This window comes from Mycteria americana, chromosome 2 (assembly GCF_035582795.1).
Source record: "Mycteria americana isolate JAX WOST 10 ecotype Jacksonville Zoo and Gardens chromosome 2, USCA_MyAme_1.0, whole genome shotgun sequence".
Lineage (NCBI taxonomy): Eukaryota > Metazoa > Chordata > Aves > Ciconiiformes > Ciconiidae > Mycteria > Mycteria americana.
In genome coordinates, this window is record NC_134366.1 from 119,259,557 (window position 1) to 119,285,180 (window position 25,624).

The 25,624-nt window shown below is 37.8% G+C and overlaps 1 protein-coding gene across 9 annotated transcripts in view; it reads right to left on the bottom strand.

Annotated features, from left to right (window-relative positions):
* Nucleotides 1-25,624, bottom strand: part of PTPRM (protein tyrosine phosphatase receptor type M) — a 489,673-nt gene that overhangs the window by 173,406 nt on the left and 290,643 nt on the right. For 5 of the 9 annotated variants that reach the window (XM_075494395.1, XM_075494394.1, XM_075494398.1 and 2 more), the window contains exons 12-14: nt 12,698-12,971; nt 11,532-11,568; nt 6,226-6,300 (exon numbers count right to left, since the gene is read on the bottom strand). In XM_075494395.1, the coding sequence (XP_075350510.1) occupies nt 6,226-6,300; nt 11,532-11,568; nt 12,698-12,971 (386 nt within the window). The remainder of the gene's footprint in view (nt 1-6,225; nt 6,301-11,531; nt 11,569-12,697; nt 12,972-25,624) is intronic. The other 4 variants (XM_075494401.1, XM_075494400.1, XM_075494399.1 and 1 more) reach the window with 1 other exon arrangement.

Below are 25,624 nucleotides of genomic sequence, written 5' to 3' on the forward strand. Positions count from 1 at the left end.
TGACATAGAACCATGCTCTAAAAATTACCTACTGGCTTTTTTCCTTTGTTTTATATCTTCTGCTTCTCTGTAGATTGCTGATGTTGAACTATTTTGGATTAGATGTGATACTGACCGGTACTACACAGATGGCAGAGATTTCTTCAGTTTGTTAAGAATTTATCCTGGTCAGTTCATTCATATCGTTATTTTCATGACTGGGTTTTGTGTTTCCATTCTTTATAATGAGACTAAGGAAAGTGCCTTCCCCCCTCCCCTCCAACCTCAAACAGCCTCACAGATATCCTCATATTAAGATTACACATTACTGAGCAAATAGATTATTTTTCAAGCTAGGATGAACTGAACAGACTCATCTTTAGTGGCTTAAGTTAAAATTTTTCACTCTCTTCATGTAAGAGATATCTGACACTGACACTTGGAATCATATTGTTCTCTCAGCTATGGACCGGAACACTCAATTTTCAAATCAGTTGTGTACTTGAGGGATGTAACACAGCTCCTGCAACAACTGACTATTAACTCTGTGGCAACCAACTTTTTAACTCCTCTGAATAAAAGACAAACAGTTTCTACAGTGCCAAACATACCTAATTATGCTATTTGTCCTACCTAAAGGGTAGAGAAAGATTGATACTTTCTTCTAGGTCATGGGATCTTCTCCAGCTGTTCCTATCCCAGGTCTGTAACACCACTGGCTCTGGCGATAACAGTGCCAGTGTTGCTGATGAACCCATACCTCCTCGGCCAAACATAAGCATCAATGGCCAGAGCAGAACTGCTGGTATGACCCTCTGCAGTTTATCCTCCCTACTCTCCTATTTACGCAGCAGAGTTGCAAAGCTCCCACTGTCCCCAGCCCAACCTGTTCAGAGTAAGAGGAGCTGAATGGGAGGAGGTCCTGAACCCCTGATCAGAGCCTCTGGCTTTTCTGTAATGACTTGAACACATTCAAATCTAAGGCTGCTAATTCATTTTTCAGAAAACCTTGTAGGAATTCTTAGTATTGTAAAACATGAACTGGAGTACTTAATATCGCTAATAGAATCACATCGGTAACTGACTTCTAATCAGGTCAGGTTCTCTGTTGTCTACAGCTGGAAAGGGCTTGTATTTATATTATGGGTTATTTCAGCATTTGTGAATTGTTATCAGCATTATTTTTAGTCCCTCTTTGTCTAATTGTTTAACTTTAGCTCTTCTTCAGGTGCTCTGTGGAAAATGTACTTATGTTTAAAATCCTAGATGCTTTGGCTGCACTATCTTAAAAACAGAAAACATGACATTTGACTCTGTAATGTACTAGGAAAAAAAAAGGAGAAAAGGAAACAGTAGCTCCCATGGCACTCCTGTATCCTCTTAACGTTTTCTTGTAACTATACTGTTTTATAGATGAAACTGTCACTGCAAAAATGACAAATATAACACATAAAAGAACAAAAATGGGCAATAAATCACAAGTGACACTCCAGCCCATTGAAATGCATTCAGCCGGTGCTGCAGAAAGTAGGAAGATTTCCTCTTGCTTTGCATTCTGCCCAGCTGAGCAAGAGGACCAGAATCCTTAACAATCAGGACAACAATTGCTGGGACCATCATGTAAAAACAGGCTTATAATTTCACTTTGGAGAGTCAGATCCATTCTCACCCTGCTTTCGTTGTCACTTGGCCTTGCAACAGCATCGTAATACAGCTTTGACATGACACCACATAGGTGCTCGCTCTCCCCTGGATAACTATCCACAGCTCCCACTGATGTAAATGCTGTTCAGAAGTATCAAGAGAAGAATAAACTTCTAAAATGGTGTATTCAACCTGCAGACAGACATATCTGCACATAGCTTTGTTATTACAGACAGCACTGTAGTCTCAACTAGGAAATCATGGGTTCTCCATTACCCAAAATAGCACTTCAAGTTTCAACATGTCAGAAGACATCTACATTAATGTTACATGGTTCAGGATGGAGAAAAGTGAATGTAAATGTTTGTCCAGCCCGTGTTGCTATGCCTCAAATGCATTGTAAAGGGCAACAAACTAGATAAATAGGAAAACATTCCTTCTCAAATTCATGCTGTTGGTTTTTGTGTTAATAAACAAACTGTGTTTTCAGTAATGCAGTATAAATCTGGAGTAAATCTCTTGACATAAAAAATATTCAATGAGGTTGCGATATAATCAATCAAAGATTTCAGTTGATTTTTTTCACTTTTACAATGGAATGGCTGAGAACAGAATCTGACCCAGACTATAACAATAAATCTTGCTATGTATTGAATACACATCTGAAGAAACCTGTACATTTTATTATGCTGCTAACTTCATAAGGGAGAATAAAGCAATTGGGATTATTTTATGACTGCTTTTAACATGGTTATAAAATATGCTGCTCATCTAGACCTTAAGGTATGCAGGGTAAAAATCATTTAAGCTTTAAGACTGCCACTATTTTTTTTTTAATTCTTCCCAATTCTTAAGTATCAGTTATTCTACAAAACTTCTGACATATCTTGTTGTATCTGATTTGTACCAAGAATTTCATCTATGAAGAGTGTACAATACAGAACTCTCCCTTCCAGCTGCATGTGTAATTAACAATGGGTAGTAAAAAGGGCGTTCTATGGAAATCAGTCTTAATAATATCCAGTAAAGTAGGGGCTGCTCCACTAAATCATAAATGGAAATACTTTAATTTAAATATAAGTAGCTCAGACATATTTCAACAATTAAGAAAATGCCTGAAAGAATGAACACCCTAATCATAATTCCAAGCATGCTATTTTATCAGAATGCAGACAGAACAAAATAGATGAGGGCCAAGTGAATACCAAATATGGCCAATTTAAATGTATTACATGAAGTGTCTCTTACAAAATAGTGAAGCAAACTGCAAATGTTTTCAGGCCTTCTCAAAAACATGGATTTGTTATTCAACTTTAAAGTCAAGACCATACAGTCACTTATGTATGTGGTAAGTTTTTTGTTAACCTTCTACATGATTTCAACCATACTGTTAAACCATATGAAAACATGGAGACGGTATCATGAGGACTACTGTGCTTCATGTATAAATAGTCTTTTCTCCTGGCTGACAGATGTTAGATAGTTAGATATTCTCCCTGTCTGTTGGAGGATAGGGTCAATTGAGTGGATTTCAAGTTAGTTACTTTTTGTAAAGTTTACACTGAAAGCTAAACACTATCCCCTAAATTTGAATTCCTTAGTTACTAAGTTATTGAATCAGTGATCATAATGTATTCACTAATACTAACAACACTAATTTGCCTATTTTGGCTTGTAAGAATCAAAATCACACAGTTGCCTTTACAGCATGTTGCATTATACTATAACCTAAGGACAACTACATTGTGGGTATTTAAGTGCAACTGCAAGGAAAAGTTCCTTTGCTACAGGCTGCAAAGAAGTACTGAAGCAAGGAGTGGCTGTCAAGATATTTAGGGCAAATAGCAGGTAATCCTATAAATGGAAGTCATCTTATTTTTACATAAAAAGGAAGGAGAAAGGAAGGACAAAGAGGAACTAATAATGCATTGTTTACAAACTGCACCAGTAAGGGCCAGGATGAGTCGATGACGAGGGCGGAGGAAATGAGTGCAAGACTTGACTTGCAGTCATTGACTCAGTCAACTAGAGTTGACTTGAAAGCTGAGCTGTATTAGCATGATCTTTCTGAAGAGGAAGACCTTTCAAAATTGGTAACAATATTCAGGAATGCAGCCGAGATTTTAAATTTTCATTATGCAGGAAGCATCAACTTCCCACCTGAAAAAAAGAAAATCCCAACCCTGACCTCCCCACTACCAGTTATGTATCTCCTCAAATGCTAAAAGACAAAAGTAATTCCTTGATCTCAGATGTAATTACTTTGGTGCTGAGCAAAGAAGTGAGGAAAAGGCACTGAACAGAAAATGCTAAGTAACATTCTTTAACAGTTACAGCTGTAGGGCTCGTGGTAACTACAGTTAGCAACAGTCCTATGATTTCCACATAAAGAAGTCCTTTTAGATCCTTTCCACAGTCTGGGAATTTGTAGGAGAAAAGTGTGGGGAGAATGTGCATCATTCCCTGCTTCCTCATGTCCAGTCCAGCTCCTGTAAGTGTCCTTTAAGAAAATCTTTGCATTCCTCATGGATACTGCAGGTACCATTATTGCTGTACTGCCCTGAAATGGAAAAGTCTGCCTAAGGGACCCCTACACAGTATGTCTCTGTAGAAAAACATGAATTCCTGTTGCTGTCAGGGGACCAACCACGTGGGCTGGGTGAGGTTTTTTCACTCCCTATTGCAGTTGTGGCAACTGAGGAGGAGGGACATGCTTCTTTCTTTTTGATCAGACGGTCTTTCAAGCATGAGAAGGGGTTACGAAAATGATGAAGGGATTTCAGAGGCTTTTTAATACATTTCACAGATAGCCATAAATGCTGTTTGCAGGTATTATTTGATACTTCTTTTTCACTATAAAAATTAGTTTCTGGTAGAACAGATTTTTTTTTTTAAAAAAAGGAAATAAAAGTCAAAGATCTGACAACCACCGAGTGCCAATGCTATGAGCCACCAGTGACAAAGCAATGAAATAAACACTTTGCTGGCTGTCCTATGCTAGCTATATCTCTCTTCTCTCATTGTTAACTACTATAGCCATCTCCCTCTTGTGGAAGAGGCATACCTCCAGTGTTTCCTGTAGCTACCCAGTTTTGCATTAAAACAAATAAAAAACAAAATAAGAGAAGAAAAACATTTAATTCTCCGTATAGAAAAATATATAAGGTTATTTGAATCCTGTGATGAAGAAATCAAAACTTGTTTAAGTTCAAGGATATGGAAGAGATGTTCTTTGTCTCTTCAAAGCTTTATTTGTATTCTCAAGTAAAAAATAATTGAGCTATAAAAATGTACATGGACAGAGCTTCTGACAAGCAGCACTAACAAGAATAAACTAGTACTTCCTAGCATCATGTAAATACGTTATTCTGGTTAGCTCATATGTTATTACATAATACAAATATACATGCAACAATTTTGTCTTGATTGACATGGCAACTTGGGCATTATGGATCACTCAGCTTTGTTATTATAACACATTCCCCAGAACGAAAAGCTATAGCAGACATGTTACTAATTCTCTTATCTTAAGCTGAATCATTTAACTGTCTCTTATCAACTATAGCAGTATCCAGGTGCTAAGTATCTGAACTCCTCCTCGTCCCTTAGACGCCTTGGTAGCAACATTTCCATGCTTCCCAAGTAACTATGCCAGTATTCTTGAAAAAGGCAATGATTTTATCATATGCTAAATACTGATGGACTAGGTCTAACTTCCCCCGTTACGTATTCCATCAAAGTCACCTTAGATTCTAGAGTTCTTAATGCTCTTTGCTTCTGTTTGAAAATAAAAAGGTTTCAAATCCCTTAAAAGCTTTATGCATGTGTTTATTTTCTGACAAAATGAATAATTTCCCCACATTCATAAAGATTTTCTGGTACATTCTGAACTGGCCTTCAAGCCATACACAGCCTAATAATCGTCTCACTTGCATACTGAGTTTACTCTAACAACTAGATTTAAAAACCTTACAGTCTTGTTCATTCTTATATGCCATTCTCATATGTCACATGCTAGGTTATTTTGTTTTAATCCTAGAACTCATGTATGACATAATTAAAAAGGAATCCATTTTATTTCTTTATTTTAATTTTTTGCATATTGAAATGTGGCCAGAAAATATGATCTTCCCAACATTCTGCAGTAAAAAAAATATATCCATTAATACAAGATCTTTGTCCTAACTTAAACATGCAACTCCTGAGCCTAAATTATTTAGAAATTCTAGTGTCTTGATCTAATAACACAGAAAAAAATAAACAGGTACACAGATATTGATCTATATTCAAACTGTCATTTAATTTACGGATGGAGGAAGACTAGATCTCTTTACAACATCAAGCTTGAAGGAACATTCCACAGATCACACACACAATGGGCACATGCAGCGGAGGTGTACGTACAGGGATGTATATTTAAGTTTTGGTGCCAAGCACACAATCTAATTTAATGAAGCTGAAGAAAAAATTTATGAACAAAAAGAAACTTTTAACATAGAAAACTATTTATGAGCAGAGAATGAATAAACTAGTCAGGGAAAAGGAGCCAAAGAAAATGAGACAAAATGGGCATGATGACTTGTCTATACTTGAACATCTGACCTGTTAGTTGGTCGTCGCCTGCAGCAGGGGCGATGCGAATGTATGGTGTTGTAAGCTGAGTCACGATTATCGCAGCTAAGGCAAAGGAAGATTTCCAGGTCAGCATGCATGAGGGAAAAAAAAGCCAGACTGAAGCTAGGCCAGCAAGAAGAATTTTGGTCAATAGTTTATTGTCTGAACTTCTTACAAATAAAACCCAAAAAACTCCCACAAGTTCCTTTTCATCTTCAGTTGTTAGTTTGGTTATTCTGCAAATTAATAAGCTTTCGTATGTGACTTTCATTCAGGAAGAGGACTCAAAGGACATTATTTACATATAATGCATTTGAGGAAACTGGAGACTCTGGCTCTGCTAGTCACAGCACTGGGCTTTCTAAGTGAAAGTTAACTGCTTATTCAGATTACTCTAGTATTAACCTCTCCATGTAATTTGAACTAGTTTCACTTTTTGTTTCCTATTTCATAATAGTACATTTTTCCTATAATTCTTTTTTAAGATAATTTTCATGTAAAGTATTTTTGAGCTAACTAAGATTCATTTTTCTTGTACCCACTTGGGTCTTTGTTCTAAAAATGCACACACTACACATATACTTAACTTTCAGCATACAGAGAATGACCACTGAGAGTTAGCACGCTTTTAGTTAGGTATGTATGTAACCATCTGAGGTTCAAGTTTCAAGTTCATGTTTTGCCACTAAGACAAGAAAAAGTTGAAAAACCGGAATTGTTTGTGTGCCTGAAGTATTCAGACTTTTCTGTCAGAGCTGTAACAATCACTGACTGGTATAGATAACTATTACCATGGCTCACATTAATAAAATCTCATATTTCTTTGTTTGCCAGCAGTTCTATGATTGCCTCTAAATGGTTAAGCACACTATGATACATATATATTAAGGAATATAAAAAAAATTAAAAGGTCAGATCCAACATGATGCAGCTGGAGAATGATGCAAAGAAAAAATATTGGAAAATTAAGGACAAAATTATATGAAAGATCACTCATTTACATAGAACAGCCTGGGTGCTATTAGAAATGTGGCAACGAGTGAGGAAAATACATCATCTACCATCTGCAGACAATTAAACTCAAAACTGCTGCTGCATAATATTTTGAAATATCCCTCTGCAACACTGAAATGCAGTGTTGATAGTAGCTGCTAGAGTAGTGTTGCTATTGGATTTAAAATATTATAATATCCTTTTCTCTCTCATAATTAATGAAAGCCTTCCAATATTGCAAAATTAGAACAATGATGTCTCCCTCTTGAGAACTGGATTCCTACGAGATAACCAAGATGTTTCTATCCAGACAGTGTTGTAAGTCATATCAGGAAATACAGTCTTAATATAAATCACAAAACACCACAAAGTTGATAACAATAAACTTGGAGGAGTTTTGGAATGTTTTCAACTTCGTCTGCTGAGATTTTACAGTCATTTAGCTTGAAGAAAGAGTAGGTATATGAAAGCCATATTTCAAGCAAAATACGACAACCTTTATTACCACTGGTACAAAAATCTCTTCCTGATTTTTGTTTGTTTGTTTGTTTAATTATCTTGTCAAAAATAATGGGAATGGAAACCCTGCAGTCTCTACATTTGTTTATATACCAAATAGCCTTAATGGTCCTAGAAGCCTTTCTCTGCAGAAAACTAAGATCAGAAGACTCTGCATCACAAGAATATGCTGTCTGATGCTTCTCCTAGCAAAGTCAGTGGCAAAGGTTCCCTTTGACTTCAGCAGAAGCAAGAGGAGAACTTTCAGCTCTATAAAACCCAATATTCTGATCCTAAATTATACTTACAATTATTGCAATCAGGATTTTTATATGATCTCTAAAAGAATGCATTTAACAGAGTTTTCATTTGTAAAAATGTAATGGTCATAAAACAAGTGCATTTTTTTAAATGTTACAGATTGAGGTTGTTTAAAATATACTTGATGGAATGAGAAAATATTATCCAGCACTGACCCTACACATACATTTCACCCAGTGGAGTTAGGCTGTACTTTTCTAGAGTTAGGCTGTACTTTTCTAACAAGAAGCCTGTCCATATGATAATAGGCTATCTGGTGCACTTTGGCTCTGATTCAGCAACACAGTTTAGTGTGTGCCAGTTGAGCACATGCTTGACAGTAATCACATACATTATTCCTGTTGACATCAACTGGAGTGAAAAGTGAAGTACCCACTCAAGGCTTCTGCTGGATGTGGGGCAAAAACGCTCTGTATCTTTATATTACACTTACTCATTTATTTTTATTTTAACAAAAAATACAAAAGCACACAGTGGGCCATGGAATGAACACTGCAAAACTCAGTGATAAAACAGAATCTCAATGATCTTAAGAAGGTCTCAAAGGCATCAACAACTTTTAGATTATCTGGAGTTGGGATAATTAAAGGAAATACAGCTAGCAAATGATACAGCTATGCTCATGTCAGGTTCTGAACTCCCATATTGGTCCTGAGGGCAAACTTCAAACAAGCTAACCACATACCCTTAATACAGACAACGAGATGGCTTGGCCAAGCTCAGCTGGTTCAGTGGAGCAGCCCGGAGCTTGCCTTGGGTGACCTGGACCCCAGGAAGGGCTGCCGATGTGCTTGGTGCAATCATCAAATTCCATGGGAAGTGAATTGCAGAAGCTTTCAAGAAACAAGCGGACAGTTGGCTGCACTGTCATGTTTGTTTTACAGGGTATGCTTTATGGCACAGGCTTTTATCCAGTAAAATACTTACATGTCCACTTTAAGACAGAATAGTTGCAATGTAGTCAGTGCAACTAACTTTGAGCACAATTCTTTGTGCTCAAAATTAGGTACATAACTGACTTGATTAGGGCCTAAAAGCATATGGTTTCCCACACACGTATTAAATTCTAGAGTATGTCTACTAACTCCAATGGTCTACACAAGGCTGTAGGTATTTTCAGGATCAGACCTTAATTTAAAAGAAGATTGTACCAGTTTTATATGTGAATGACCTAAAGCACTTCCTTTCAGCTTTAAAAACCACCAAAGTTGAACTTTTAAAGATAACAGGAGCCCAGAATACAAACATTTCAGAAATGTTATTAGTATATGAAAACTAGATGTTGTACTGGAGAGCGTTCACAACCTTATTTGTAAGAAGCACTGTAATAAGTAGATGGCACAACAAGCACATGATAGAGTTTACGTATCTTACTGTCTAGTAGCTATACTGTAGTCACAAAACTCAGTGGAAAATGGTGCGTGTCTGTAGGAGATCAGGCACAGCGATCAGAGCAGCCTTTGTTTCCTGGGGTACAGGCAATGTGAATGTTGTACTAAGCTGTTTGGGGGGTGTGGACAGAAGGGAAGGTGAACAGGAGAGGACAATTCTCTGTCCTGCCCCACTGCAGGTGTGGTGACTTCTGACCTACAGACATTAAGCACTTTTGCTATTTTTCCTAGTCCATATGTGACAAGTCCAAAGAAGGCACAGAAGTCTGCTTTTCTCTCAAGTATCCCTGTTAGATCTAAAGGGAAGAAACTGTACAGATATGATTAATAACATATTAAAATATGTCATGATCTCCATTTTATTTTTAAAAATTAATATAGTTCAAAAATATAATACAGACATTCAGTTTATGAGCATGGAAATCAGTGCTTTACAGAAGCCCCCCAAGAAAGTTTTGCACCAGGGACTATAAAAGCCATTGCGGACACCTCTGGTTTCAAAGTCCTCACAACTACCCCTCACATTATTTTACAGGCTTCACAAAGGTATTACGAAGAATTCTGAAACATGCTTTCAAAACAGAAATGTATGAAGATTTGTTGAAAATAAAAGCTGCCTTTCTCACATCTCCATTGCCAAATGGGTTAGCTCTAAGTAGCTTGTTGCTATGGGAGCTATTTCAATCCATAAAGTTACCCTCACTTCTCAAATGAGAGAGTAAGATTTTTCAGTCAGTCAAGTAATTGAAATAGTTGAACGTCCATTAGTGATTAGAAATACAAATCTTCAAATAATTTAAAATCCATTCCTCTAATCACCTGTTATAATTTCTGAGGTAATGTAGTCCACTCCTGGTATCACAGAAGCAACCGGAAAACAACAACACAGGATTCCACTTGAATCTGGAATTAATCTCTCATCTTTATTTTACTGGGTTTTAGTTTAGATATTTTAAAGTTTTCTATGGTTTAGTAAGCAGTCAGTAAATTAGAATTAAAACTACTTCCTTTGGTTTGGAAAAAAAACAATAGGAACCAATTCAAAGAGCCATAAGGAAAGTATTTGTCACATTAGGGAGGATCCAGCCGTTCAACAGAGGCAACTGTATGCTAACATTTCTGTTACTTTTAAGTAATGAGATTTTCATCCATACTATTTAGATTTAGTGGTGGTAGTGGAATTGTGAAGCCAACATGTAAAGGAAATCATGGTGGAATCACTTACGTTAGTGATAGTCACTATGAGACATGCATGATCTCCTGCAAGGAACAGTGGTACAGAGATGAAGCAGTTTTTGTTTCACACTCTTAACAGGTGCCCAAACCGTAAGGTGTAATTACCTGTTCCTACTCACAGCAGTACCTTCTTTCCTTTTCCTCTACTACAATCTCCAAATAATCATACTATCCCATCATTTCTTTTTCAGGCTTGAAGTTGCCACCAGCTAGAGGTACTAAAAAGGTGAGACTACAAAGATAATCACAGACAGATCTGAGCCTCCAAAGTTAAATATATCAGCAGCATGTTTATCTTTCCCTGTTTGGGGATCAAACCTATAGCTAGCACTGTCTCAATTATACAAACTTGTCTCACAAATGGTAGCATCATGTGCTGACAGTCCAATAAATAAAGCTAATCTGTACCATGAAAATGAAGAACATGATTTCTCCACTTTTTCTTTTATAAAGCAATTAAGATAAGATAATTGCTTACGAGTAAGGGGTAATTTTTCACTATGGATGTATAAGCAGCTAGTATGCACTCTGCAACTGGCAATTTTACAACTCTACTATATATACAAAAGTCCAAAATATTTACCGTGAGATCATATAAAAACCCACAAAAATATATTTTAAAAACCCTGTGTTCAAGTAGACAACTAAAAATGAGTAATATGTTTATTATTAAAAACAAACAAACAAACTTACTTCCTAAATCTCAGCTAGAGACGCAAATGAATCATTTAAAATTCTGTAATAGGTTTAGTGATGCCTTTTAGCAATATAAACACTTCTGGAAGTTTGCAAAGACCATGTGAAGGAAAGGTCAGCAAGCTGAAATACAGAATACATGACATAATATGAACATACCTTTTGTGGCTACCCTGACGCAGTCGATTTTGGTTTCCTGTGTCAAATAAAGAGGAAAAAGGTCACATCTTGTGTCTAAGCAAAGAAAGTCAACCATGATTCCATTCTTAAAAGTACTGATAGAATGTCAGAGAAGTATTCATTTAATGTGCCTCATTACATATTTAACTGCTTATTAAGCAACTCCAATGTGCTTTCATAATATGGACAAACATTGCTTGGGTATGGTACATAAACATTTCACTTAAGATTCCTCTAAAAGTAGAAAATATGTGAAAGATATTCACAAGAGCACAGGCAAGTGTTCAGCTGTTTTACTTTGGCAACATAATGACCTTGGGAGATTTTTCTTTTTCTTATAGTATGGTTCGAAGCATCATGTTAGACAATTTTAGAAAGAAAAAATAATCAATGGTGTTTCACATTTCTGCACTGTCAGTGCACTGTGAAAGAGGGACCATTATGGTTTCTGGCAGAAAACATTTCCAGGCTGTCAGCACAGACAGCCAAAGCTTAGCAAGAACTGATGGGCTCTGGGTAGGTCTGTCCAGGAAATGAAAAACAATTCCAGGAAGAATTAGTCCAGTGAAACATGATCTGTGAAGACCTTTTTACACACTTTTGATTTCAGTTCCATCTACTGATTTTTCTTTTACTGTTTGCAGCAAGGGGGAAAAAAGAGGTTTCTAATTCAGTCAGGGCAACCAAATGAGAAAATGGGAGTTCAAGACGTTACAAACTAAGGTAATGGGACTGGACAGGTGAAGACAGATGTGCTAAAATCCACAATCAAGTTTGGCTTAAATTTAACAAAAGAAATCACAACGCTCTCCTCTTCAAAGCAAGAAAACAAAAACAAAAAAAGGAAAGAAAAAAAGCCAAACACACTCATTGGACAGCTTTTAGATAATCAGAATGAATGGTAACACACTACTTTGCCTACTTGCTATTGACAAAATGTGCTGTTTTCCCCTCCTCTTTCCTGTAACCCTTAATCATTAAGCAATATTGTGTTAGGAAAACTGTTATTTTTTAAACTCAGTGTGTTAAATTTCATGGTTACTTCATTTTCTCATTAGCAACTAAATTGGGCATCTTGCTAGTTGGTGCCAATCATCTATCTACACACAAATACTGTATAAAACCACACCTGTCATAAGACTTACCCCATTGGCTCTGCTAGCAGCTTGAAAATAGATGCTGTAGCTCTTATGAGGAAGAAGAGGAGTGTTCCAGAAGCCACTGTAGGTTTTGTTATCACCAATAGTAAAAGGCTGAGCAGCTTGTAAACCATTGGCTGGAAACTCTGCAGCAAAGTAGTACTGGGAATTCAAAAGCGAGGCATTTTGGAAATGAATGGGCACTGGGTAGCACTTCAGGATTTCAGTTGTCTTTTTGGTCCTCCGTGGGCGTTCTTCTTCAACAACTATTTGATAGACACTAAGAGTGTAGAAAGGAAAGAACAAAAGAAACACATAGGTTATTTTAAGACTCAGGCAGTCAACTTATTCTGAAACCATAACAGCATACCAGTATTTATGGAAAAAAAGAACTGTTAAAAGCAAAAGACATGGGAAGAAAATGTCATTTTGATATTCAGGTGTACGAATTTGTGGAATAGATTCATGCTTTCAAACAAATTCATTTTGTTTGGGAAAAACAGTATTAGCCATACAAACCACAGCTTTTCATATAGCAAATGCACAGAACACTTCCTTGTTCTAACTCTTGTAAAGAAAAAGCTTGCTTGATTAGTGCTAAAATGTAGAATTAAGTATTATCTTGTTCACAGAAGTATAAAGCTATAGATTCCATTCTCTAACCTGCTTATCTTGTCTAAATGAAATGAAATGAGCAGTAAGATAAAAATGAAGAAATAAATTACAAAGAGATGGGGAATACTATTTGCTTAACTGTTGACATTATAACTATTTATAAAAGCACACATGGAGTACATTACAGTCTTTTAACATTTTGGTGGCATATTGACTGTTACTGAGCAAGAATAAAACACTTTTTGATGGAAGTTATTCTCACTCGGCAAAGCACTTTTACACATCTTAGAGATAACCATATTTTTAAGTGTTTATGCATTCTGCAAAGCAATTCAGTTTGCACTTGCATTCTTTGCCATCCTGGGACCTACAGGGAACAGTCCATCCCTCTCCACTGTAAAGGTGCTATGGACATTCAAGCAGGAACAAAGAAATTGTGATTTCTGCTGTATATGCAAACAGTGTAATCATTATACCCCTGCAGTTGCTGTAAAAGCCTGAGTCAGTGCTTTCAAATTTGTGAAGTGGGAAGTCCATGTCTCTAAAGAGGACTGGCTTGCAAGTTTATTGCTTCACTGGGGACCAGTGATTCTTAATCATTATTTGTCTCCTGGATTCTTGAATCCCGGTAAGCAAGTCAGTATAGGTAACTGATGTCAAAGCGGCAATGTGTCCACATTTTTGCACATCATCTACATCTAATAACAATTTATGATCTTTCAAGTTGATAATTCATAAAAAGCACAGTCTCTGGGTAGGGTATGTTTCTTAAAGATGAAATATCCAGAGTCTTCTGACATGCTGTTCCCACTCCGTCATCAGTAGGTAGATGCTTATCTTTACTGAAGACTGCCCAAAGTACAGGGACACTTGCGCTGGGCCTCTGCAGGTCTCAGTTTGGACCCAACAAGGCTTATTGGCTTAGTCATATCACTGCACAGCTATGGCTATTCCCCTTCTGAAGACAAATCTGGTTTAGCAATAGAAGAGATGACTTTGTGCAGTCACCAAGGCAGCTCATAGCCAGTGAGCTCCTGCGCCTGCTGGGGCTCTGCTAGACTCAAGCTGCTTTGAGCGCTGGCATAGAGCTCTCCAGCTCTTGCACTCTCTTGAGCCTTACTGACTCAGTGCACAACCAGACTAACATACTGCTTCTACACTTGAGCTGCCTTTGCACGTTTAGATAATGCTGTGTGCTTGAATGATGCTCCATTAGTGGAACTGTTCAAGGTCAGGTTGGATGGGGCTTTGAGCAACCTGATCTAGTGAAAGATGTACCTGCCCATGGTAGGGGGGTTGGACTAGACAATCTTTAAAGGCCCCTTCCAACCCAAACCATTCGATGACTTCATGATTCTATGACAGCACGATGCTAGGTCTGCAGAGCCTTCATAGCTGAACATCACCAAGAGGCAGAAGAAAGCCAGTTCTCTTGGCCATCTTACTGTTTTTCTACCAGACCTACCGATCATGTGCAACAGACCCTGTTCACCACGTTTTTAAGATCTAGCATCTCCAGTAGGAGATGCTGCACTTCCTATACTCACAAAAAATGCCCAGAAAGTTAACACTGAGTATGCTTAATACCTCTGCCTCTGCCTGATTTAGACTTTCACCACGGTGGAGAATTAGTTTAATGTTAAGACACTTAAATTTAAGTGTCTTCATGAAGATGTCTATACATCTGTAAACTCCTATTACAGTCATTGGAGAGCTACTCAGTACAGGCAACAGATCTTAAAGACCTGACCAGTGAGGAGGTATCTACTTTTGGGTCAACTTAATTGCATTCTAGGCTCCACTGACTATAATAACTAAATACTCAGCTCACATGTAGACATCTACAAGTGGACACCTGAATTTACATATTTTAATCTGATGCTGAACCCCACACAGAAATCTAACCATGTGTAAGTTTGGTACAGCCAGGGAGACTAACAAACGTCTTGAGGGTCCTCTTGAAGGCCGCTGTCTGTACATTTTGCAACTCTGTGCAACGAAGTCTACACATCTAGCAGAAAGATTTTTATTAGTTGATTAATTCCATTCTGAGTAGTAAATGAAGGTCAATACATGGCAACCTTTCTTTGATCCTAAGAGAATTGATCTGTAAAAACTAGCCATGAAATATCTACATTACAAACTTGTTTTTTCTCTTCGAAATCAATGTTTGACATGATTTTAGCAGTTAATTTTATAGAGCAAAACACAGTTGCTTAGAACTGGGATTCCAAGGTACTTTGAAGAGAGCATGTTGCTGCCTCTAACTACTAATTTACAATGAATCTATAATAAATACCATTTGTGAATTTAAATGGAGTATTGGAAAAAAAGTAGAAGGTGATGTAAACATCTATTCTTGCAAGGCAGTGAAGCTAGATACACTTGCCTAATACCACAGCAAAGATAAGAATCCCTCAGTTTCATTAAAGCATGATGGATAGTAAACTAAGTTATTTGGCTGTCGCCTTCAGGAGAGTATTGTTACCTTTCTTATTGCAGCCAGACTGAATATAAGAGGGACCTCAGACCAGACAAGGTAATATGACCTGTTTCCGTCCTGGTTGAAATGAGGATTCTTTTCATTTTTCACTCAGTGATTAAAGCTAAAGATTGTAGATATTTTAGAAACAAATCTGTCATTAAAATGCTCCTTTTCCTCTGGCAAATTCATGTTAGTTATACTACATGCACTACTCCTTGTATATTACATTTTAAATGCCTGCCATCTATTCATCTTCAGATACATTAAAGAAAGAACTAAGTTGACTGGAGCAATTTCAAACTTAAAATGTCTTTTCATCCTTACTCCACAAGACAAATTAGATTTGCAAGCATCTAGACCTCAAATCTATTTGCTCTTTATTAATTTAAGCACTAAAAGGTCAAGCAGCTCTTTTCTGTTCCCCTTTATCAAAGTCCAAGTGCTAATGAAAAATAACTAAATCCTATCTGCTGCCCAGTTTCCACACACTCCTGTTTCTCTGATGTAAATTAACATGTTTTAAGCACCTGGGTCAACGGAAACCTGACAGAACTTTATGAGTGATATGTTTTACATTTGTACAAATGAGATCATCTTGCTAATGAATTTTACAAAATTACCCCAATTACAATTATAATCCAAAAGCTTCCTCTAATTCTTAATGTTAAAATTGCTTTCTTTAATACATAACAGCTGAATTGCCTACTTTGAAAAGGGTTCAAGCTTAGTGAATTGAGCTAGCACTGCACCAGGACTCTATTATTCCTCTTAGGTATTAGACCAATTTCCTGCTTGTTTGAATTTGCATTATTCCTTTTCCACATCTCTACATTTCAGAGAATAAAGTCTTCCTACCTGTAATCCAAAAAATAAAATCTACACTACCGTGAAAGGTGCTGAAACCATATTGGCTATTGGTAGAACTTAGATTGATCTTTCTGAAGGAAAGAAATGTAATTTAAGTATAATTCATGTTACAGAGTTCTACTATAGAATTCCAATGCCTTGGAAACTGAACACATTGAACTAAAACCTCTTCAAGGCCTTCTTTTTTTATTATCCTTGGAAAAAAAGGGGTTTCTTTCCTAGGAAATGTACAAAGCCTGAAAAGCTGTTAAGCTCCTCTAACAGTGCCCTGATCAGCTGTGTAAACTGGTGGGCTATCTCTGCAGACTGTTATGGTGACACTGTAGAGCCTAATTGGAAGTTTTCTCCTCATGATAGTAAGTCTCTTCTTAGTCTCATGCTTTATTATAAACATATATAACTGGTACTTTTTATAGATCTATTTCTGTATCTCGACTTGCGTGCTTGCTTTGTTTTAATGCTAACAGATTCAAACAATAGAATAACCTTTAATCTACATATTAAGCATTATTTCAGTTACTTATTCCCATAGCCCTATTTATCTATATGCTGGAATCACTTCACTGCATTCTTCTACTAAAACACCAAATTTCCAATAGATGGCAAAATTAAGAAACCCAAACCCCACCTTGTTATCTCAGTTTTATGTACATGAAGAACTTGATTGCTCAAACCATAACAGTCTATAAGGTCCCCACTATTTCACCGATATTTGTGTAGACACTGAAAGTTCTTCTGTTGTACTTCCATTTAAGTCATATGCACTTTTAAAAAATATCAGTTGTTTCGTTCATGTTTTGCATCCAAAGTTTCATATATCTTTGCTCATTGTACGTTATGTAACAGTTTATTATTTAACACTGCTTCTTTAAAAAAAGACAATCTTTGGGCAATTTTTTAATATAATCTGCAACATGATTTCCTCTTCATCTCTGTCATCATTTGTCTCCGACATGTTCAAAGCATATCCACATAGATTAACATTGGAGATTTTGATCTATCTTTTCCTGCCCTTATGTTGCACTAGATTCTTGTAATTCATCCTATAACTTAAAATTTTACAGTACTAGAAATTATATGTAAACCATATATTGAAATGGAAGAGACAAATTACTCTTTAAAGGACAGGAATTAATAATTTACAGTTAGCAGGCAAATAGAAGAAGGCTACAAGAAATTGCCACTAACTCTCCTCCTACTGAGCAAGAGTTTGTGTATTTATTACAGGTGGCATTAAAGAAAGGTGATAATGACAATTCCCAATTTAGCAGGTGTCTCACCATCATAGCTACATAGGCTTTGCCAGTGGGTCAGGAATTCTAGCAACACATAATATATACCGAACAAAATATACTCCATGTGCAGTCCTGTTCAGTACAGATGTGAAGCCAGAGAAGCAGCTGAACAGTAGTCCTGACCTCTGACCACTGTAGAACTTTGCACATTTTGTCAAAGGAGGAAGCAGACACTGTTCAACTGTGTTTTGTCTGCATAGCAAACAGAGACCATTGCTATATTCAAGATCAGCATTTATAGGCTGAAAGAAGTGGGTGCAGTATTAGTTGTTCCTAGGGAGGGTACGGGCTCATGACAAGGGCAGTCTGAAAGAACATAAAATGGGTAGTTTATTTGGGAGGGGTGACTTTTGTTGTCCAAGCAATAGAAAGGAAGCAATCTGTATGAGTTTGGAATTTTGTTTTCTTTTTTTTCTTTTTTCTTTTTTTTTTCTGAGAGTGAATTGGCATTGTTACAGGTGGGGTAGGGATTAGATCAATGACTCCATAAACTTGGAGTTTATGGAACAGAAGTAAGACCAGGGAGTTTTTGATTAGCAAAAGGACAAATGAATATGCCTACTAATGATGGAGAAGCGTGTTCAAGGTAGCCGCCTCTATTTCAGGAACATTTTATTTAGGAGATCAGAGATTTTCTGGGCTTTAAGTGAGATACAGCCTTGCCTGCTATAGCTTCTAAAATGAGAAAAAAATGAAGAAGCTTAAAAAAAAACCTTGCATGAACATAAGGTTCAGATATGAAAACACAGAACTTATAGTAAAGAAAAACAAACAGACCAAACAAAACCTCCAAATTAAGGCTGCGGTACCAAAGCCAACAACAATGGAAGTATTGTTAAAGTAATATACTAAGATCTAATGGGGCCTGATGAGATCCACCCGAGAGTACTGAAGGAACTGGCAGATGTGCTCACCAAGCCACTTTCCATCATTTACCAGCAGTGCTGGCTAACTGGGGAGGTCCCTGCTGACTGGAGATTAGCTAATGTGATGCCCATCTTCAAGAAAGGCCGGAAGGAGGACCTGGGGAACTACAGGCCTGTCAGCCTGACCTCGGTACTGGGGAAGCTGATGGAGCAGATCATCCTGAGTGCCATCACACGGCATGTAGAGGATAACCAAGGGATCAAGCCCAGCCAGCATGGATTCAGGAAAGGCAGGTCCTGCTTGACCAACCTGATCTCCTTCTATGACAAGGTGACCCGCCTAGTAGATGAGGGAAAGGCTGTGGATGTTGTCTATCTAGACTTCAGTAAAGCCTTTGACACGGTTTCCCACAGCATTCTCCTGGAGAAACTGGCTGCTCATGGCTTGGACGGGTGTACTCTTCGCTGGGTAAAGAACTGGCTGGACGGCCGGGCCCAAAGAGTGGTGGTGAATGGAGTTTACTCCAGTTGGTGGCCGGTCACAAGCGGTGTTCCCCAGGGCTCTGTGTTGGGGCCAGTTCTGTTTAATATCTTTATCAATGATCTGGACTAAGGGATAGAGTGCACTCTCAGTAAGTTTGCAGATGACACCGAGTTGGGCGGGAGTGTTGATCTGCTGGAGGGTAGGCAGGCTCTGCAGAGGGACCTGGACAGGCTGGATCAATGGGCCGAGGCCAAGTGTATGAGGTTTAACAAGGCCAAGTGCAAGGTCCTGCACTTGGGTCACAACAACCCCATGCAACACTACAGGCTTGGGGAAGAGTGGCTGGAAAGCTGCCCAGAAGAAAAGTACCTGGGGGTGTTGGTCAACAGCCAGCTGAATATGAGCCAGCAGCATGCCCAGGTGGCCAAGAAAGCCAATGGCATCCTGGCTTGTATCAAAAATAGCGTGGCCAGCAGGACCAGGGAAGCGATCGTGCCCCTGTACTCGTCACTGGTGAGGCCGCACCTCGAATACTGTGTTCAGTTTTGGGCCCCCCACTACAAGAGAGACATTGAGGTGCTGGAGCGTGTCCAGAGAAGGGCAACGAAGCTGGTGAAGGGTCTGGAGCAGAAGTCTTCTGAGGAGCGGCTGAGGGAGCTGGGATTGTTTAGCCTGGAGAAAAGGAGGCTGAGGGGAGACCTTATTGCTCTCTACAACTACCTGAAAAGAGGTTGTAGTGAGGTGGGGGTCGGTCTCTTCTCCCAGGTAACAAGTGATAGGACAAGAGGAAATGGCCTCAAGTTGCACCAGGGGAGGTTTAGACTAGATATTAGGAAATTTTACTTCACTGAAAGGGTTATCAAGCATTGGAACAGGCCGCCCAGGGAAGTGGTTGAGTCGCCATCCCTGGAGGTATTTAAAGGACGTTTGGATGAGGTGCTTAGGGACATGGTGTAGTGGTGGTCTTGGTAGTGTTAGGTTTACGGTTGGACTCGATGATCTTAAAGGTCTTTTCCAACCTATACGATTCTGTGATTCTGTGACTCTGTAATTTATAAAGGGGAAAAAAGAAGGTGAATTAGGCAATGTTGCAAATAATACTGGCAACACAGAAGCAATCAAAATTCTTGCAACTGGACACATTTAAGTGCTTGACGTACCAGCATTAAAGGTGTATTGCCTTTTCTTTTTGTGAGTGAAGGGAGTCTTAAATTCCTATAAATTTTTTTTTGCATCTTTAGTTGAAGTCAGAATGTTTTATGCAAACAAAAGGTCCAGAAACTTTGGCAGGTTTCTAAGTTTGCGGGACAGTTGGTGCTTCCAAAGTGTAGGAAAGGGACTCAGAAAAGAAAATACTTTGTGCTAGTAGCTTGTCGAAACTTGAATGGAATGATTCTACTTCTACACACAGTTTTATTTACTGGCTTTGCAAGTCAAGAGATAAGTCTGGTTAGATTCTCCAAGGCAGGGTCTGTCTTTGTTCTCAGGAAACACTATTACTGGCACCTGAAATTTCCAGCCCATGGGAAAAGTCAAATTGGAGAAAGCCACAAATCTTTCAGAATCAGACTTGGAGTGAACACAAGAGGGACTATTATACAGCACCTCCATTGTCATGCAAGGAGCCCTACTTCTCAGATCAATCAAACCAGAAATACCTAAACAGCTGTAAAGGAGGAGATAAGACAGCTTAGGTTCAGCCCCTAGAGATACTGCCAAATGTAAATTCTCAGGTGTCATAATAAGCTTTATCTTCACAGACCCAAGTCCATTGGGGAACAGTATCTGGTTTTTAATGTAAAACTCCTAAGCTGCTTTGTGACTGCCCAACTCTTCTGTATGGACAGTCTCAAAGACTTAAAAGTCAGTATTTACAAAGGGGATTTTCTGGGAAAAATACAACCAAGCAAACCTCTCCTTAGCATTCCTATGGATTTATACAGGAAATCCCAACAGTTCTCATATGGGGAGCATTATGTCACTGGAAGTTAAAGACATTTTGCTTGTTCTTTCCTCCAAGGACAATCACCAGGGGAGGATGTGACAATGCATATAATTCCCTTGAGAAGGGAAACACTTGTTACGTAATAATAACTCAATTGCAGAAGAGTCAGATGGGCTCTGAAAGTGGTAAAGCAATGGCCACCGTAAGTTCATCACAGAAGAACTGATAAATTTATCTTTTGTGAGTTTGGACTCTCTAGGATTTAAGAGAGATGTCAGAACCTGGGGTCCAAAAATTCTTAGAAGAATATCTGCAAGAAAGGAAAAGGAGACAATGACGCACGCTCCTTCCACCTTCCAGTGGCCGGATGGGTGCCACCTAGCCCTGATGACACAGTGTATTTAATTTTTTGCCTTATTTCCTAGTATACAGATTCACTGTTTTAGAGAATTTAAGCACATTACGTCAGGGGCAGAGAATGTCCAGCAGATCTTCAGCCTTGTAATCACAGGCAATCATGTACCATTCACGAAATGTTTGTGAAATGTTTCTGCCTTTATATTCAGTTATCATAAATGATGACTCAAAATATAACTTTGTTTTGTTAGTAAATAAACCGAGAGAGAAGGAGAGGGAGAGAAAAAAAATCTTTTAAGGATTTCAGTTTGTAACACTTCTGTTTTAGAAGTATAATAAAAGATTGCCAACATGTAAGTGGTAGTAGATAATCTGTATTCTGTTTTAAAACACATAGCATGATGATGAACTGTAGTTTTAACTTTGTCCAGTCCATCCTTTGCAAAAATCAATAAATTCAATACATATGCTAACCTACTCTTATTCAAAGCAAGTATTAGTTTACTACTGAAACAGTGTATTAAAATTGGTAAGAACCATTTGATCAACACATATATAAGTGTGGTTAGACATAATGCCAACAATGATTGTGGCACAATAGCCTGGTCTGCTGTTAACTGAGATTCACTGACTGGCAAGGGAATCAAAACCGTTCTCTTAACCCTCCAAACCCCCCAAATCCTTAATAAATATTGATGAAATTATTTTTTTTTTCTTCCCTGGGTATACAGCTCCATGGTTAATTATTTCTAATTATTTAATACTGGTGCCCAACCAGGACTTGGGAGTGATACTACCATACTGGTATGCAAGTGTAAGAGACTGTCAGGATTACAACAGGATGACAAGGACACAACTGTGTCTCCACAACTGTTTCTACACCTGAAATTCCTTAATCCTGAAATAAAGTTGCCCCACCCCCACTCCCCAAGGGACTGACTACTACTCTATACTGATACGATCAGTTTGATGAGGGACAATGTATTAGCAACTCTCCATACTTAGAAATAACCACATAATTCTACCCTTTTTTTTTCTATAAAGAAAAGCATACATGTTCCTTTGTCATTCTGAAGTTAAAGTTTTTCATTGTTATTTCTTCTGCTGGAAAAAAATATGTTCTAAAATACTGCAGGCCACAAAAAAACCCCTATGATCAGAAACATACTTTTTCTGAACCACTTACAACCCCTCTGTGGCTTGTGCTCTCCATACTTAATATGGATTCATGTATTTGGCTGCTTTTTCTTCAAACTCACGAATGTCAAGAAAATATATAGATTTTGTATGTATTCTGTACTCCTGCACAGAACAAAGTGAGTGCAAAATGCAAATAAAATTAAACCTACTTATAATAGTACTGTTTCACACTGACTTCAAAGTCATTTTCTACAGGTGTAAGTAATACAAGGCAAGAGAGCATTTGGCTCTATATTTATAAATTCTTTCAGCTATTAACTGTGTATTTGCTGGACAAGCAAAAGACACCTTTAATTACATATCTCCCCTAATGTGCTCCATACTGTATCAACGAGATATAGGTGCCACATACAGACTACAAGTGACAAGCTAAGGAGGGCACCAGAGATTTGGCAGTGTATTTATTTTTTTTGTAGGAAACAAAATGTTTAGAATGAAGAGACTGTAAGGAAACATTTAAATAGTTTTAGTTTGCAGATAAGTAACTGTGCATGTGAAAAGCTAAAGAAATACTGAGCAAACAAACCAGAAAAAGATTGAAACACTTAAGATTGTAAAGCAAACAAAACCAGAAAAAGATTGAAACATATAAAAGACTACACAGGGTAGGAATGTAGAGAGGGAGAGAAGAAGAAAACAAAAGGAAAGTAAAAGAACAGATAATATACTGAAAACAGGTTGAGATGTACCATCACCTTTGATAAATAAGAAGTGAAAGAAAAAGAAGTAGGAGGAAAGATGAAGTCTATCTAATACAGATATACTTTAAACAAAGCATTTTGCAACAACTTACAGACAGCTACTTTTTATAAATTACATGCAAATATGCAATATGTTCATAACTATATTAGGAAATCAAATACCTTTTACAAACATATTGCATGTAATTTATAAAATTACTATATTTCATAATATAGGTATGATATCATACCATATATTTTTATAAGACCGGAGCGGGGGGGGATTGTTTACCCAAGAATGACTGCTACAAGATCTCTTTACACTCATGATGATCTACTGAGTATGTTTTGAACTGCTCTACCAACTGATACTTGGCATCTTCCATAAATACATAAGCTGATAGCCTAATAGCTATGTCACCATTATATTTTTGGCAAACATAAAATTTCTCTGCTGATATCTCTTTCATGTATATGGGACAACAACATCCCATTTACATTGATCCGGTACTGGATTCTTAAAACGCCATTTGAAACAGAAGATGCTTCAAAGCCTTATAAATAGACTAAGACACTACAAGTTTTACAGCGAGAAGTTCAGAATGTGTACCCAAGAACATGCCGTAATCCCATCTATATTCCACACATCATCTGTGATACGCAGCTCCCACCCTCAATATGCTCAGCTCCTTTTAGTATCTCCCAAATACTGGCTGGAAAAGAGGCAACACATGCTGTGGCTGCTTCTGGGCTACATCATATGGGCTTGCTGGTACGTGAATTGTAGCTCTCTACTGACGGACCAAATGAAATGAACTAACTAGTTCACACCGTAACACAGCCTATCCTTCAGCATAGATGTTAATCTGGGTCTTTCCTCTGTACCCAGAGATTCCAAAATGTGGGAGAAACTTACTATTTATGTAACATTTAAACTATTTCATATGTGCTTGAAAATTTCCAAAATGTCCAATATTAATGAGGGAAGGAAGGAACGTACAGACAGGTAAACAGTGTGATACATAAGCCTTGTTTTCTTAGGAAACTACGATAAAAGCAGGTGTAAACTTTAACTTAGTTATGTTCCAGAAAGTTTAATTCTTATCTTGGATATGTTATATAGCACACACAATCCAGGAGAAAGGAGTACTTCCTTTCTTCATTTTACCAGTGAACAAGTTTTATTCCTATGCGTGTAAGGACTCAGTCCCTCTAGACACCAGATACTATTGATCTCATTCCACAAGGCTTTATGCTCTTAATTTAAAGCCCAAGCAACAGTATCACTAACAGAAATGATGCTGGTCTAAACTGAACAGATTCTCCAGGGCTTTGAGACTGACTTCACTACAGAGCAGTATAAAATAGGGATGCCTCCTACTTCTGTTGTAGTCTCCTCACAACATGGCTTTAAAATGATAGAAAACCAGGGATGGATTGTGAGGATAATAATTCCACAAAATATTCCACCAAGCCACTATTCTGAGATCTTCTGGTGGGCATCATGGAAGAGGTGAGTAAAAAAAAAAAAAATTCTCTCCAGACAGTTAGCTATACATACAGCTGCTTATTACGACACCCCTCACCATTGCCAAGTTGTTCACAACCTTACATAGATATATTTTCCTCTTTTCCTTTAGAGAGGAAAATGCTATTTCCATTTATTTCAATTTTAGAGATAGGAATGGAGAGAGCATGATGTATTGATTTGCAGAAAGCTACACAGACTGTCCCTACCCAAACCAGAAATAAAACCATGCTCCCATCTGCATCGAGCCCCAGTGCTGTATCTTCTAGGCCACCCTTCCTACTGCAGTAAGACTATGGTTTTCAGTAACCAGAAGCACATTGTAATTCCTCTCCTGGCCATCTAAGCTAAGAGGCTTAGCTCCTCTTCGTCTCTACAACAGAGCTCTCCCTTGGGGAAGATGGGCCTACTCATTATCTGGATGGCTTTGTAGTGTACAAACAAATAAAAATAATTTAAAAAAAAATGTTGCGGAGATACGTTTCAAGAGGCTATTTCTGCTGATATCAAAGAATTAACAAACCATTTCAAGTATAGAGCTTCTTCTACACTATCCTGCTGGTGACCTCTGTCTTGAGTATTTTTTTCCAGCAATCACATATTGAAAGCAG